At 46.9% G+C, this 14981-nt stretch overlaps 2 protein-coding genes across 2 annotated transcripts in view; one reads left to right on the top strand and one right to left on the bottom strand.

Moving 5' to 3' along the window:
* LOC142696308 (cytochrome P450 11B, mitochondrial-like) overlaps positions 1 to 8518 on the top strand; it is a 95389-nt gene extending 86871 nt beyond the window's left edge. The window contains exons 8-9 of the mRNA XM_075847638.1: positions 7230 to 7421; positions 8307 to 8518. Coding sequence (XP_075703753.1) covers positions 7230 to 7421; positions 8307 to 8417 — 303 coding nt within the window. The 3' untranslated portion in view covers positions 8418 to 8518. The remainder of the gene's footprint in view (positions 1 to 7229; positions 7422 to 8306) is intronic.
* Positions 8519 to 8680: 162 nt separating this feature from the next.
* LOC142696316 (TBC1 domain family member 20-like) overlaps positions 8681 to 14981 on the bottom strand; it is a 33388-nt gene continuing 27087 nt past the window's right edge. The window contains exons 8-10 of the transcript XR_012864243.1: positions 11962 to 12088; positions 9883 to 10032; positions 8681 to 8775 (exon numbers count right to left, since the gene is read on the bottom strand). The gene's annotated coding sequence lies outside the window, so the exon portion shown is untranslated. The remainder of the gene's footprint in view (positions 8776 to 9882; positions 10033 to 11961; positions 12089 to 14981) is intronic.

The following is a 14981-nucleotide window of genomic DNA, read 5'->3' on the forward strand; positions in this document are numbered from 1 at the left end:
CACATCTCATACTGTACCTCCATATTCTGTCCGTCCCCCCACACGTCTCATACTGTACCTCCATATTCTGTCCCCTCTACCCCCCAACACCTCTCACACTGTACCTCCATATTGTCTCCTCTACCACCCACCTCTCATACTGTACCTCCATATTCTGTCCCCTCTACCCCCCAACACCTCTCATACTGTACCTCCATATTCTGTCTCCTCTACCACCCACCTCTCATACTGTACCTCCATATTCTGTATCCTCTACGCCCCCACAACTCTCATACTGTACCTCCATATTCTGTCCCCCCAACACCTCTCATACTGTACCTCCATATTGTCTCCTCTACCCCCACACGTCTCATACTGTACTTCCATATTGTCTCCTCTACCCCCCAACACCTCATACTGTACCTCCATATTCTGTCTCCTCTACCCCCCCAACATCTCTCATACTGTACCTCCATATTCTGTCCCCCCACATCTCATACTGTACCTCCATATTCTGTCCCCCCCCACATGTCTCATACTGTACCTCCATATTCTGTCCCCCCCCACACGTTTCATACTGTACCTCCATATTCTGTCCCCTCTACCCCCCAACACCTCTCATACTGTACCTCCATATTCTGTCTCCTCTACCCCCCCCACACCTCTCATACTGTACCTCCATATTCTGTTCCCCCCACACCTCTCATACTGTACCTCCATATTCTGTCTCCTCTACCACCCACCTCTCATACTGTACCTCCATATTCTGTCTCCTCTACGCCCCCACAACTCTCATACTGTACCTCCATATTCTGTCCCCCCATACATCTCATACTGTACCTCCATATTGTCTCCTCTACCCCCACACGTCTCATACTGTACTTCCATATTGTCTCCTCTACCCCCCAACACCTCTCATACTGTACCTCCATATTCTGTCTCCTCTACCCCCCCCCCAACACCTCTCATACTGTACCTCCATATTCTGTCCCCCCACATCTCAAACTGTACCTCCATATTCTGTCCCCCCCCCACACTTCTCATACTTTACCTCCATATTCTGTTTCCCCCCACACCTCTCATACTGTACCTCCGTATTCTGTCCCCTCTACCCCCTAACACCTCTCATACTGTACCTCCATATTGTCTCCTCTACCCCCACACGTCTCATACTGTACTTCCATATTGTCTCCTCTACCCCCCACAACCTCATACTGTACCTCCATATTCTGTCCCCCCACATCTCATACTGTACCTCCATATTCTGTCTCCTCTACCCCCCCCCAACATCTCTCATACTGTACCTCCATATTCTGTCCCCCCACATCTCATACTGTACCTCCATATTCTTTCCCCCCCACACGTCTCATACTGTACCTCCATATTCTGTCCCCTCTACCCCCCAACACCTCTCATACTGTAACTCCATATTCTGTCCCCTCTACCCCCCACACGTCTCATACTGTACCTCCATATTCTGTTTCCTCTATCCCCCACGTGTTATACTGTACCTCCATATTCTGTACCCTCTACCCCCCACACGTCTCATACTGTACCTCCATATTCTGTCCCCTCTATCCCCCACGTGTTATACTGTACCTCCATATTCTGTCCCCTCTATCCCCCACGTCTCATACTGTACCTCCATATTCTGTCTCCTCTACCCCCCACACGTCTCATACTGTACCTCCATATTCTGTCCACCCACAGATCTCATACTGTACCTCCATATTCTGTCTCCTCTACCCCCCACACATCTCATACTGTACCTCCATATTCTGTCCCCTCTACCCCCCAACACCTCTCATACTGTACCTCCATATTCTGTCTCCTCTACCCCCCCCCCACACATCTCATACTGTACCTCCGTATTCTGTCTCCTCTACCCCCCCGCCCCCACGTCACATACTGTACCTCCATATTCTGTCTCCTCTACCCCCCCCCACGTCTCATACTGTACCTCCATATTCTGTCTCCTCTACCCCCCACACGTCTCATACTGTACCTCCGTATTCTGTCTCCTCTACCCCCCCCCACACACATCTCATACTGTACCTCCATATTCTGTCTCCTCTACCCCCCCGCCCCCACGTCTCATACTGTACCTCCATATTCTGTCTCCTCTACCCCCCAACACGTCTCATACTGTACCTCCATATTCTGTCTCCTCTACCCCCCAACACATCTCATACTGTACCTCCATATTCTGTCTCCTCTACCCCCCAACACGTCTCATACTGTACCTCCATATTCTGTCTCCTCTACCCCCCAACACGTCTCATACTGTACCTCCATATTCTGTCTCCTCTACCCCCACACGTCTCATACTGTACCTCCATATTCTGTCCCCTCTATCCCCCACGTGTTATACTGTACCTCCATATTCTGTCTCCTCTCCCCCAACACTTCTCATACTGTACCTCCATATTCGATCTCCTCTACTCCCACACATCTCATACTGTACCTCCATAATCTGTCCCCTCTACCCCCACACGTCTCATACTGTACCTCCATATTCTGTCGCCTCTACCCCCACACATCTCATACTGTACCTCCATATTCTGTCTCCTCTACCCCCCAACACGTCTCATACTGTACCTCCATATTCTGTTCCCCCCACACCTCTCATACTGTACCTCCTTATTCTGTCCCCCCACATATCTCATACTGTACCTCCATATTCTGTCTCCTCTACCCCCACATGTCTCATAATTTACCTCCATATTCTGTCCACTCTATCCCCCACACGTCTCATACTGTACCTCCATATTCTGTCTCCTCTACCTCCCACACATATCATACTGTACCTCCATATTCTGTCCCCCCACACATCTCATACTGTACCTACATATTCTGTCCCCTCTCCCCCCCACACGTCTCATACTGTACCTCCGTATTCTGTCCCCTCTCCCCCCCACACGTCTCATACTGTACCTCCATATTCTTTCTCCTCTACCCCTACACGTCTCATACTGTACATCCGTATTCTGTCCCCTCTATCCCCCACGTGTTATACTGTACCTCCATATTCTGTCTCCTCTCCCCCAACACTTCTCATACTGTACCTCCGTATTCGATCTCCTCTACCCCACACGTCTCATACTGTACCTCCATATTCTGTCTCCTCTACCCCACATGTCTCATACTGTACCTCCATATTCGATCTCCTCTACCCCCACACGCCTCATACTGTACCTCCATATTCTGTCCCCTCTACCCCCACACATCTCGTACTGTACCTCCATATTCTGTCTCCTCTACCCCCCCCACACGTCTCATACTGTACCTCCATATTCTGTCCCCTCTACCCCCCACGTCTCATACTGTACCTCCATATTCTGTCTCCTCTCCAACACGTCTCATACTGTACCTCCATATTCTGTCTCCTCTACCCCCCCCCCCACGTCTCATACTGTACCTCCATATTCTGTTCCCCCCACACCTCTCATACTGTACCTCCATATTCTGTCCCCCCACACATCTCATACTGTACCTCCATATTCTGTTCCCCCCACACCTCTCATACTGTACCTCCATATTCTGTGTCCTCTACCCCCCACACATCTCATACTGTACCTCCATATTCTTTCCCCCCACACATCTCATACTGTACCTCCATATTCTGTCCCCCCACACATCTCATACTGTACCTCCATATTCTGTCTCCTCTACCCCCCCCCCACACATCTCATACTGTACCTCCATATTCTGTCTCCTCTACCCCCCAACACGTCTCATACTGTACCTCCATATTCTGTCTCCTCTACCCCCCACACATCTCATACTGTACCTCCATATTCTGTCCCCCCACACATCTCATACTGTACCTCCATATTCTGTCCCCTCACACATCTCATACTGTACCTCCATATTCTGTTCCCTCTACCCCCCACACGTCTCATACTGTACCTCCATATTCTGTCTCCTCTACCCCCACACATCTCATACTGTACCTCCATATTCTGTCCCCCCACACATCTCATACTGTACCTCCGTATTCTGTCCCCTCTCCCCCCCACACGCCTCATACTGTACCTCCATATTCTGTCTCCTCTACCCCCCACACGTCTCATACTGTACCTCCATATTCTTTCTCCTCTACCCCCACACGTCTCATACTGTACCTCCATATTCTGTCTCCTCTCCCCCAACACGTCTCATACTGTACCTCCGTATTCTGTCTCCTCTACCCCCACACGTCTCATACTGTACCTCCATATTCTGTCTCCTCTACCCCCCACACGTCTCATACTGTACCTCCATATTCTTTCTCCTCTACCCCCACACGTCTCATACTGTACCTCCATATTCTGTCTCCTCTCCCCCAACACGTCTCATACTGTACCTCCATATTCTGTCTCCTCTACCCCCCACACATCTCATACTGTACCTCCATATTCTTTCTCCTCTACCCCCACACGTCTCATACTGTACCTCCATATTCTGTCTCCTCTCCCCCAACACGTCTCATACTGTACCTCCATATTCTGTCTCCTCTACCCCCCACACATCTCATACTGTACCTCCATATTCTGTCTCCTCTACCCCCCACACATCTCATACTGTACCTCCGTATTCTGTCTCCTCTACCCCCACACGTCTCATACTGTACCTCCATATTCGATCTCCTCTACCCCCACACGTCTCATACTGTACCTCCATATTCGATCTCCTCTACCCCCACACATCTCGTACTGTACCTCCATATTCTGTCTCCTCTACCCCCCCACACGTCTCATACTGTACCTCCATATTCTGTCTCCTCTGACCCCCACGTCTCATACTGTACCTCCATATTCTGTCTCCTCTCCAACACGTCTCATACTGTACCTCCATATTCTATCTCCTCTACCCCCCACACGTCTCATACTGTACCTCCATATTCTGTCTCCTCTGACCCCCACGTCTCATACTGTACCTCCATATTCTGTCTCCTCTACCCCCCCACACATCTCGTACTGTACCTCCATATTCTGTCTCCTCTACCCCCCCACACGTCTCATACTGTACCTCCATATTCTGTCTCCTCTGACCCCCACGTCTCATACTGTACCTCCATATTCTGTCTCCTCTCCAACACGTCTCATACTGTACCTCCATATTCTGTCTCCTCTACCCCCCCCCCCCACACGTCTCATACTGTACCTCCATATTCTGTCTCCTCTACCCCCACATGTCTCATAATGTACCTCCATATTCTGTCCCCTCTACCCCCCCTCACGTCTCATACTGTACCTCCATATTCTGTCCCCTCTTCCCCCCAACACCTCTCATACTGTACCTCCATATTCTGTCTCCTCTACCCCCCCCCCAACACCTCTCATACTGTACCTCCATATTCTGTCCCCCCACATCTCATACTGTACCTCCATATTCTGTTCCCCCCACACCTCTCATACTGTACCTCCATATTCTGTTCCCCCCACACCTCTCATACTGTAACTCCATATTCTGTCCCCCCACATCTCATACTGTACCTCCATATTCTGTTCCCCCCACACCTCTCATTCTGTACCTCCATATTCTGTTCCCCCCACACCTCTCATACTGTACCTCCATATTCTGTCCCCCCACACCTCATACTGTACCTCCATATTCTGTCTCCTCTACCCCCCAACACGTCTCATACTGTACCTCCATATTCTGTCTCCTCTACCCCCCCCCAACACCTCTCATACTGTACCTCCATATTCTGTCTCCTCTACCCCCCACACATCTCATACTGTACCTCCATATTCTGTCCCCCCAAACATCTCATACTGTACCTCCATATTCTGTCCCCCCACACATCTCATACTGTACCTCCATATTCTGTCCCCTCTATCCCCCATGTGTTATACTGTACCTCCATATTCTGTCCCCTCTACCCCCCACACGTCTCATACTGTACCTCCATATTCTGTCTCCTCTACCCCCCACACATATCATACTGTACCTCCATATTGTGTCCCCTCTACCCCCACACGTCTCATACTGTACCTCCATATCCTGTCTCCTCTACCCCCCACACGTCTCATACTGTACCTCCATATTCTGTCCCCCCACACATCTCATACTGTACCTCCATATTCTGTCCCCCACACATCTCATACTGTACCTCCATATTCTGTCCCCTCTATCCCCCATGTGTTATACTGTACCTCCATATTCTGTCTCCTCTACCCCCCACACGTCTCATACTGTACCTCCATATTCTGTCTCCTCTACCCCCCACACATATCATACTGTACCTCCATATTCTGTCCCCTCTACCCCCACACGTCTCATACTGTACCTCCATATTCTGTCTCCTCTACCCCCCACACATATCATACTGTACCTCCATATTCTGTCCCCCCACACATCTCATACTGTACCTCCATATTCTGTCCCCTCTACCCCCACACGTCTCATACTGTACCTCCATATTCTGTCCCCTCTACCCCCACACATCTCGTACTGTACCTCCATATTCTGTCTCCTCTACCCCCCCCCCCACACGTCTCATACTGTACCTCCATATTCTGTCCCCTCTACCCCCCATGTCTCATACTGTACCTCCATATTCTGTCCCCCCACATCTCATACTGTACCTCCATATTCTGTCCCCCCCCCACATGTCTCATACTGTACCTCCATATTCTGTCCCCCCCCACACGTCTCATACTGTACCTCCATATTCTGTCCCCTCTACCCCCCATGTCTCATACTGTACCTCCATATTCTGTCCCCTCTACCCCCCATGTCTCATACTGTACCTCCATATTCTGTCTCCTCTACCCCCCCCCCCTCCCCTCTCATATAGTACCTCCATATTCTGACCCCCCCAGTCACTTAATGATGTTTGATTCTTGGGGTAGTGAATGTAACACCCTATACCCTGATTTTATCCATTGTATGTTTGGTGTCACAATGTTCTAAAAAGATAGAAAGAAATGGGGAGTCTAGGGGGAAAAGGCGCATGCACACGGCTGTACTCAGTATTAGGGAGTTGTACATGGGCGCTACATGTATATGGAACAGTCAGTGGGTATATAGTGTGTAACATTCTGTGCACGTCTCAAATTCGTATGGAACTGTCAGTATGTAGGGAGTAGTTGGTACACGTACATATAGTCATCAGTCGTAAATGCTCAGGAAACAGTCAGTATGTAGGGAGCAGTCAGTATATGTACATATAGTCATCAGTCGTAAATGTTCAGGAAACAGTCAGTATGTCGGATGCAGTCAGTATATGTACATATAGTCATCAGTCAGTTTCTCTCTTGCAGACTCTGGTGCAGGTGGGTCTCTACCCCATGGGTCGCAGTTCTGACCTCTTCCATGACCCCCTACATTACGACCCCAGTCGCTGGATGCGCAGAGATGACACAAACTTTAAGGCGCTGGCATTTGGCTTTGGATCACGGCAGTGCATCGGCAGAAGGATCGCCGAGACTGAGATTATGCTCTTCCTGATGCACGTAAGTACCAATGTCCGATGCGGGGGAGGGAGTGATTATACAGGGATTATTTTCTGTTCACATTTCTCACACACAAATTATTGCTCAAATTTACAGCTCTCCAGTAACTACAACTCTTATCATGTCACTTCTGTCATCACTCATATATGAGGTAGTGGTGGTGCCATAATGTGGGCACTGGTGCAGGACGTGGTAGTGTAAGTGACAAATATGGTGGTACCGGATAAGATGATGTGGTGGTGCCAGATAGGGTGGTGATGGTTGAGGATGTGGCGCCGTACAGGGAGGACGCTGTGGTGCTGGTAGTAATGGTGATGCCAGACGCGTTAGTGGTGATGGTGAAGGACATGGTGGTGGTGATGGTGATTATGCCAGATACGTTAGTGGTGATGGTGAAGGAAGTAGTGGACGACGACGGTGGTGATAATTGATGATTGATGATGCCAGACGCGTTGGTGGTGGGCGGTGATGATGCCAGACGAGTTAGTGGTGAAGGAAGTCGTGGACGTGGTTGTGGTGGATGTGGTGATAGAAACAAAGCTGGTGGAAAATTCCACAATTGAACACCCGGTAGATAGCGGCTTGAGACAGATATGGGTCTAGATAGCAAGCTCGGCAAGATCGGGTTCTGCTGCAGTCTGCTCATCCAGGAGGTCGATAAATGATAAATATGTGGGGTCATCCAACCTTCTTGGGGTGTCTTTCGTCTTCATCATGTGGGTTGGGCTGCACTGTCTGCAACAGAACCGGTCATGACGGGTGGCTTTGGTGAGGACAGATGGGTGGCCAATGAGATGGTAAGCTTCAGTTCTCTTGGGGTGAAGTAGGGTCACCCGTTTTTGTGTGCGCCCACTTACCACTTACACCCTCATTTTGATCTTCCAGATGCTGAAGAACTTTCAGATTGACACCGTGAGTAAAGACGACATAAAGACGGTTTTTGGGTTCATTCTGATGCCAGAAAAACCACCGCTGCTGACCTTCCGCCCAATCTGACCAAGTAGACTCTCACGCCACTGCTGTGCCGCAATGGGATGCAGGGTGGATTGTAAGCTCCTGTTTCCAGTATGTAAAAGTGTTAATGAGTATTATCAGTCTGTACTGTGCCTCATAAATAAAGAGTAAAAGGAGTACCTGGCCTGATGTATCTGCTTAGAGAGAGGACGATGGGTGTGATGCGCCTGGACCGCAATGTTACACACAAGATCTAACACCTCAAAAATAGAGATTTTGCTGATACCCTCACTTATTTATTATATACAAAGTGAGTTTTAGGGAACCACAAAGGTGTATACCACCAGTATATGCAATTTTATATTTTGGAAATAGGAAGAAGGGAAAAGAGTTGTGGTTCCTGTAGAGAACGAAAATAATAAACTTTATTAATATGTTTTTGTTAAAATAATTCTAAAATAATATTTTTTATTTTATCAATGTAGGTCAAAATTTATATAGCAGTGCAGAAAACCCCTTATCCTGCACTTGAAGAACAGAATTTGTCTTTTGTATACTCTATTATCAATTGCTACTGTTGTACAACAAGGTTGGACTCTATTGCTTTGGATTAACTTTGGATTTTAGTTATAACTCAATACCATTCTTGGACATTAAAATATACAAAGACGATAATGGAGAGTTAAATACTGACTTATATAGGAAAGAAACTGCCACCAACAGTCTGTTAGACGCCGAGAGTGCACACTCTCCCAGTACTATTAGGGGAATTCCTAAAGGAGAATTTCTGCGGTTGAGACGCAATTGCTCAACATTTGAGATTTTTAAAGAAAGAGCTGTAGAATTAAAATCAAGACTACAAATAAGAAATTACTCTAATAGAAGCATAAAAGAAGGCTACAATATAGCATTACGAACAAACAGAATCGATCTCCTAACTCCAAAGAAAAAAGATCTTGAATTTCCACGCCAACCGAGATTTATTACTGACTATCATGAAGATTGGAACACAATGCTTGACATTTTAAACAAACATTGGCATGTTCTAAAAACTGATATAGATCTGGGAAAAATTTTGGGAGAAAGAATTCCCACAGGCTATCGTAAGAGTAAAAGCATCTCCGACATATTAGTTTCAAGTCATTTCTCCCGAACTAATAATCAACCAAAAATCTTAGCACCAGGATTCCATCCTTGCAAGCTATGCAGGGCATGTAAAATTCTAAAAAGTACAAAGACCTTTCTGGATGGGTCAGGTAAAAGTTACACAATAAGGGAACACATTAGATGTTCATCAACAGGTGTCATTTACTGCCTCGAGTGCCCTTGCGGCCTTAGATATGTAGGCAAGACAAAAAGAGAACTGAGGATTAGAATCAGAGAGCATATTGGCTCCATCCTAAATTATGAGAAAAACAAACTGGATAGTCAGGCACAAAATAAACCCTTTACCCCGACCCCAATTGCTAGACATTACAAGCAACATCACAATCTTGAATGGACAAACCTTAAAGGATGGGCAATCTGCCAACTCAAAATGGGCATAAGAGGAGGCAATTTGGATGAAGCCCTCTTAAAAAGAGAAAGCCAGTGCATTTTTCAGATGAACTCTGTTAATCCAAACGGCCTTAATGAGAGTTTTAATTTTGGTTGCTTTCTGTGAATAAAAAACCCCTTAAAATAAATAAATACTCTTGATACGTTAATAATTTGTCAACATCTACTGGTAATCTACCATGGGTATGATAAAGATAATTTGTTAATTCAACGTGCTTAATATTCCTAAAAAATCCCCCTATTTCTCTCCTTCTCCTATAAAATTTGATAATTAAAAGGGTACTATCTATGGATGTCATTTCGGTATATGAAAGAACAATAATTAGAGAAGAAATACTTTGAAGTGAAGAATATGGAATGGGAGATAAATATACACATAAATAATTATGTACTTTGGACATTATAATAAACATCAATAAATCAAGTACAACAACCCTCTACAAACTTCACATATGATATCAAAGAAATCTTTCTCATCATATCTGTCTGAACTATATGTATATATGTATATGGAACTGATATCCATATGTACATTAGAAACTCACAATTTAAATAGACATAGGAAACTAAGAGTAAAAGTTAATATCATAACAAAACATCATTTAAAATTGATTCTTCTTTTAAGAAATAATATTGAACCCTATGACAGATATTTGGAACTGCTCTACCTGTCATTTACACACTGCTATAATCAAAACAATCCTATTGGCCCCCTTGGCTGTCACTCAGCACTCACGATATTTAAGGGCGTCAGAACCGGCGGGTTACACCCCAAGAGGAAGCCGGAATGCCGGCGAAACGCGCGTCGGGTGTCCAGTCATATTTATGAAATCAATGTCTAAGGTCCCAGCCTTATCAAACGCTACCTGAATAATTAACTAAAAGTCGGCAACGACTTACATGTGGAAGCGCTGCTCCCTGAAGGAGAGCGGTGTGTGTATCTTGACAGACGCTGCAGGGAAAAATCCCTGGCAGCGCTCATTGAACCAGCTCACTAAGCCAGCTGATATACAAAAGCTGGTCGATCAGATTACCAAATCGTGCTGCTATTCACTGCCCAATCTGTGATAGCGGAGATAGTGAACAGCAAGCAGCTCACAAACAGAGCACAATATAAAGTGGATATCTAATTGAATTTGTAGCGCTCACAGGGCTCGCTGACACACACAGGCAGCACTGTCAGAACATTACAATCTATGTGGAAGCGCTGCTCCCTGAAAGAGAGCAGTGCGTGTATCTTGACAGACGCTGCAGGGCAAAATCCCTAGCAGCGCTCATAGAACCAGCTTACTAAGCAAGTTGACGTACAAAAGCTGGTTGATCAGATACCCAATTGTGTTGCTATTCACTACCCTTTCTGTGATAGCAGAGATAGTGAACAGCAAGCAGCTCACAAATAGAGCACAATATAAAGTGCATCTTTAATAGAATTTGTAGCGCTCACAGGGCTCGCTGACACATACAGGCAGCTCTGTCAGAACATTACAATCAGCTGCTGCTCCTTGCCCTTATGGAAAGCGGCGATAACAGACAGCAAGCAGCCCATAAACAGTGCAATTCTATCTGCAAAAGATCGTTGGCACACAAGCTATCTAGCATACATACTATCTAGTGCTGCTGTTCACAGTCTCTCACAAACCCACGGTGGGAAATAACGATGAGCACATGACAATTAGAGCACTCCCTGTAGTGCCCATTCACACAGATTAACGCACCGTTGCTATTTCAGACAGAATTAGCCAGCATGTTAAAATAAAACAATGTGGACAATTGCAAGAATCTAAAATTGTATAATAAATTCAGTGAATCTAAGAGAACTTTGAGAATTGACAACTTTTAGACTAGCAAGCTTATAGTGACACATTCAGTGCACAGCACAGAACCAAAAATTGATACAATTTCTATTTACAAATAGAAAATACTGCAACTGTCAATGCATACAAGAAACAGATACAATGTTTAATGATTGACAGCAATACTAATTCACACAGTACATACAATATACCAGAGTGATAAGATCTTCACTTACCTCAGCAAGCAATAGAGTCCAACCTTGTTGTACAACAGTAGCAATTGATAATAGAGTATACAAAAGACAAATTCTGTTCTTCAAGTGCAGGATAAGGGGTTTTCTGCACTGCTATATAAATTTTGACCTACATTGATAAAATAAAAAATATTATTTTAACAAAAACATATTAATAAAGTTTATTATTTTCGTTCTCTACAGGAACCACAACTCTTTTCCCTTCTTCCTATTTCCAAAATATAAGATCTAACACCTCCCACAGGGGTATACAGAAAAAGTAACCAAGCCCACCCATGACACCCAACACAAGTCTGCAGGACCCACTCATGTAGGAAAGGAGCTGGCTAACTTGAGCAGGGGAGGGGCTTATCCATACAATAGGAGGAGCTGATTCATTAAGGAGGTGGGTGACTTGTGCAGGGGAGGAGCTTATTCATGCACGGATGAAGTTGATCCATGCAGTGGGTGGAGCTGCAGTGGCAGAGACGTCTATAAGTCACACCGATCTTCTGTCACACCCTGTAGTAGGAGGAGCCTCATGCGCCTTTGCTGTAGTTTAATCAAGAACTACAACATTAATAAACATAAGGATCCCGAATATGGCAACACCCAAGTCCTCTTCTAGTTCCCGTTTTCCGTACAGCTGCTTCTCCATTCTGGGCTCCTGCACAGGTAAAAGATGCCGAGCCACAACCACTAATCTCCGCCGTTACACAGGTCATAGGGGACGTCACTCAGCTTTCCACAACAGCTGAAGGCACGTCAGTCATTACTCTCAGCTCCCTCTCCCCACTGTCGTCAGTGTTTACTATAGCTCTAGGATTCTATTCATGAACCAGGAAGCTCAGGATAAACATGGACTATAGACTGCTCGCAGATAGTGGAGTACTGCAGCGCAGGGACCGATTACATGAATCCATGATATATATTTTAAAAAAAACCTCTGAGAATCATCATCTGTCGCTAGTAATGATGGGGGTGGGCCCTGTGGGAAGGGGGGCATGATCTATAAGAGTTCACAGACGGAAAGCTATAAAATATAGGGGGCCTACGGTTGGCCTGTGATCTATGGAGTGTCCTGGACAGCGGTGGGGGCTATACAGTATGGAGATATCTTATAGACATGGATAAGCGGCTCGTCCAGACTGGGAGGTGACTGATCGAAGCCCCTGCTCTCAGTGCCCGGTCCAGGAAGCTTCTACGCAACTAGAGGGCGACATCTGTTCTACCCCTAATAACATTCATTAGATTCCATAAATGAAACAGAAACATCTGCTAGAAAGCAATCGCCCTGACTTTAACCAGTCCCTAATATCCAGAGCCCCCTCCAAGAAAGAGCCAAGGACACTTGCCAGCCCCCATTGCACATCGGCATACAAATCAGCATTTAACCCATCAACTTCCTACCCTGCATCCGATAGCAGACCCTTCCACAAATGTAATCTAAAAACAGATGAGCAGAAATGTTTGCATTATACCACAAAGTGTTGCCCGATTGAAAGGGAATGTGTTGCTAGAATTATTATTTTTTTCATATAGTTAAACAATTAATATTTAAGTGATTACACATGGTTTTAATTGTTTCACAAGTCAGGAAATATAAAATTAGATTCTAATTTATAACATTTCCATGTGCTGGGCACTAGAGGGAGCAATTCCCAAAATTGCAGCATGGTCAATGTGGTAAAGCAACCTCATTGCTTTATGCTGAAAATTTGACACACTCTCCTCTAGTGACCTCACACAACCCACCCTCCCTTATTCTGGCTAGTGCCCGGAGAAGGAGGGGGTTGAATCTTCAAACCTCCTACACTGTGTGCCACCATTTTCTGAGCGACTGCACAGTGTAGGAGGATTAGATACAGTGCTCAGTAGACCGTATCACACGAACATACACAAAGATAATACACACATCACATACACAAACATAAATTACCGGCTCCTGCCACCGCCGCTGGTCTACGCTCCTCTTCCTTGCGCCTTCACTTCATTGAACATATGGCCGGAAGCCGTCATCTTACTGTCCGGCAGCGGCTTCCAGTCCACATGAAAATCGCGCCAGAATTCGCTCTGCGAACGAGCTTAGTTTTGGTCTGTGTGGGAGCGGCACATGCCATATGCACTGACAGCAGCTAATATCCAGAGTAACCGGCATGTGCAGCACTGACAGCCGCTAATATCCAGAGGAACCGGCGTGTGCAGCCAGAGTAACCGGCGTGTGCAGCACTGACAGCAGCTAATCTCCAGAGGAACCGGCGTGTGCAGCCAGAGTAACCGGCGTGTACAGCACTGACAGCAGCTAATATCCAGAGTAACCGGCATGTGCAGCACTGACAGCAGCTAATCTCCAGAGGAACCGGCGTGTGCAGCCAGAGGAACCGGCGTGTGCAGCACTGACAGCAGCTAATATCGAGAGTAACCGCCATGTACAACACTGACAGAAGCTGATCTCCAGAGGGCGTGTCAGAACGAGCTTGCTCTGGTGAGGAGAGGGTGTGTGTTTTTCTGCTGCTCCAGGGACTCTGCCTGTTTTCACCTGCCCAGGTTTGTTACACCTGCCTGGGCTTGCAGAGTGCCTTGAGGGGGGGCTCCATCCGGAGATGGCGTCCCGGTCCTCCACCCTCCGGAGTAGGCCGGTGGGGGGTGGAGGGACATCCCAGCCGGCTGGGAAAGTGGAGCCAGCCCTGGGGGAGAGAAGGTCATCTCAGGGCTGCAGCAATGTGGCCTCGTCCCCCCCCCCAGGACTGGGGCATCGCAGCATGCCGCGAGGAGAGCAGAGGAGATGGAGCACTCTCCAGGAGAGCATGGAGGAAACCCCTGTCGAGCCAGTGCCTGTCCCATCACGGGAGGAGTCGGACCCAGAAGCGCCGTGCGAGTCGGGGGATTTAACGGCAAGGACTATTTCACCAAATATGGTACGTGTACCGGTGAGCAGCTCCGGGTCAGAGGAGGAGCACCCCCCCGGTCTGCTGACACAGATCTGTGACCAGGAATCGCGTGTCGCTGGAGGGGTTCGGTTT

Source organism: Rhinoderma darwinii (genome assembly GCF_050947455.1).
Source record: "Rhinoderma darwinii isolate aRhiDar2 chromosome 5 unlocalized genomic scaffold, aRhiDar2.hap1 SUPER_5_unloc_53, whole genome shotgun sequence".
In the NCBI taxonomy this organism is placed as follows: Eukaryota; Metazoa; Chordata; class Amphibia; order Anura; family Rhinodermatidae; genus Rhinoderma; species Rhinoderma darwinii.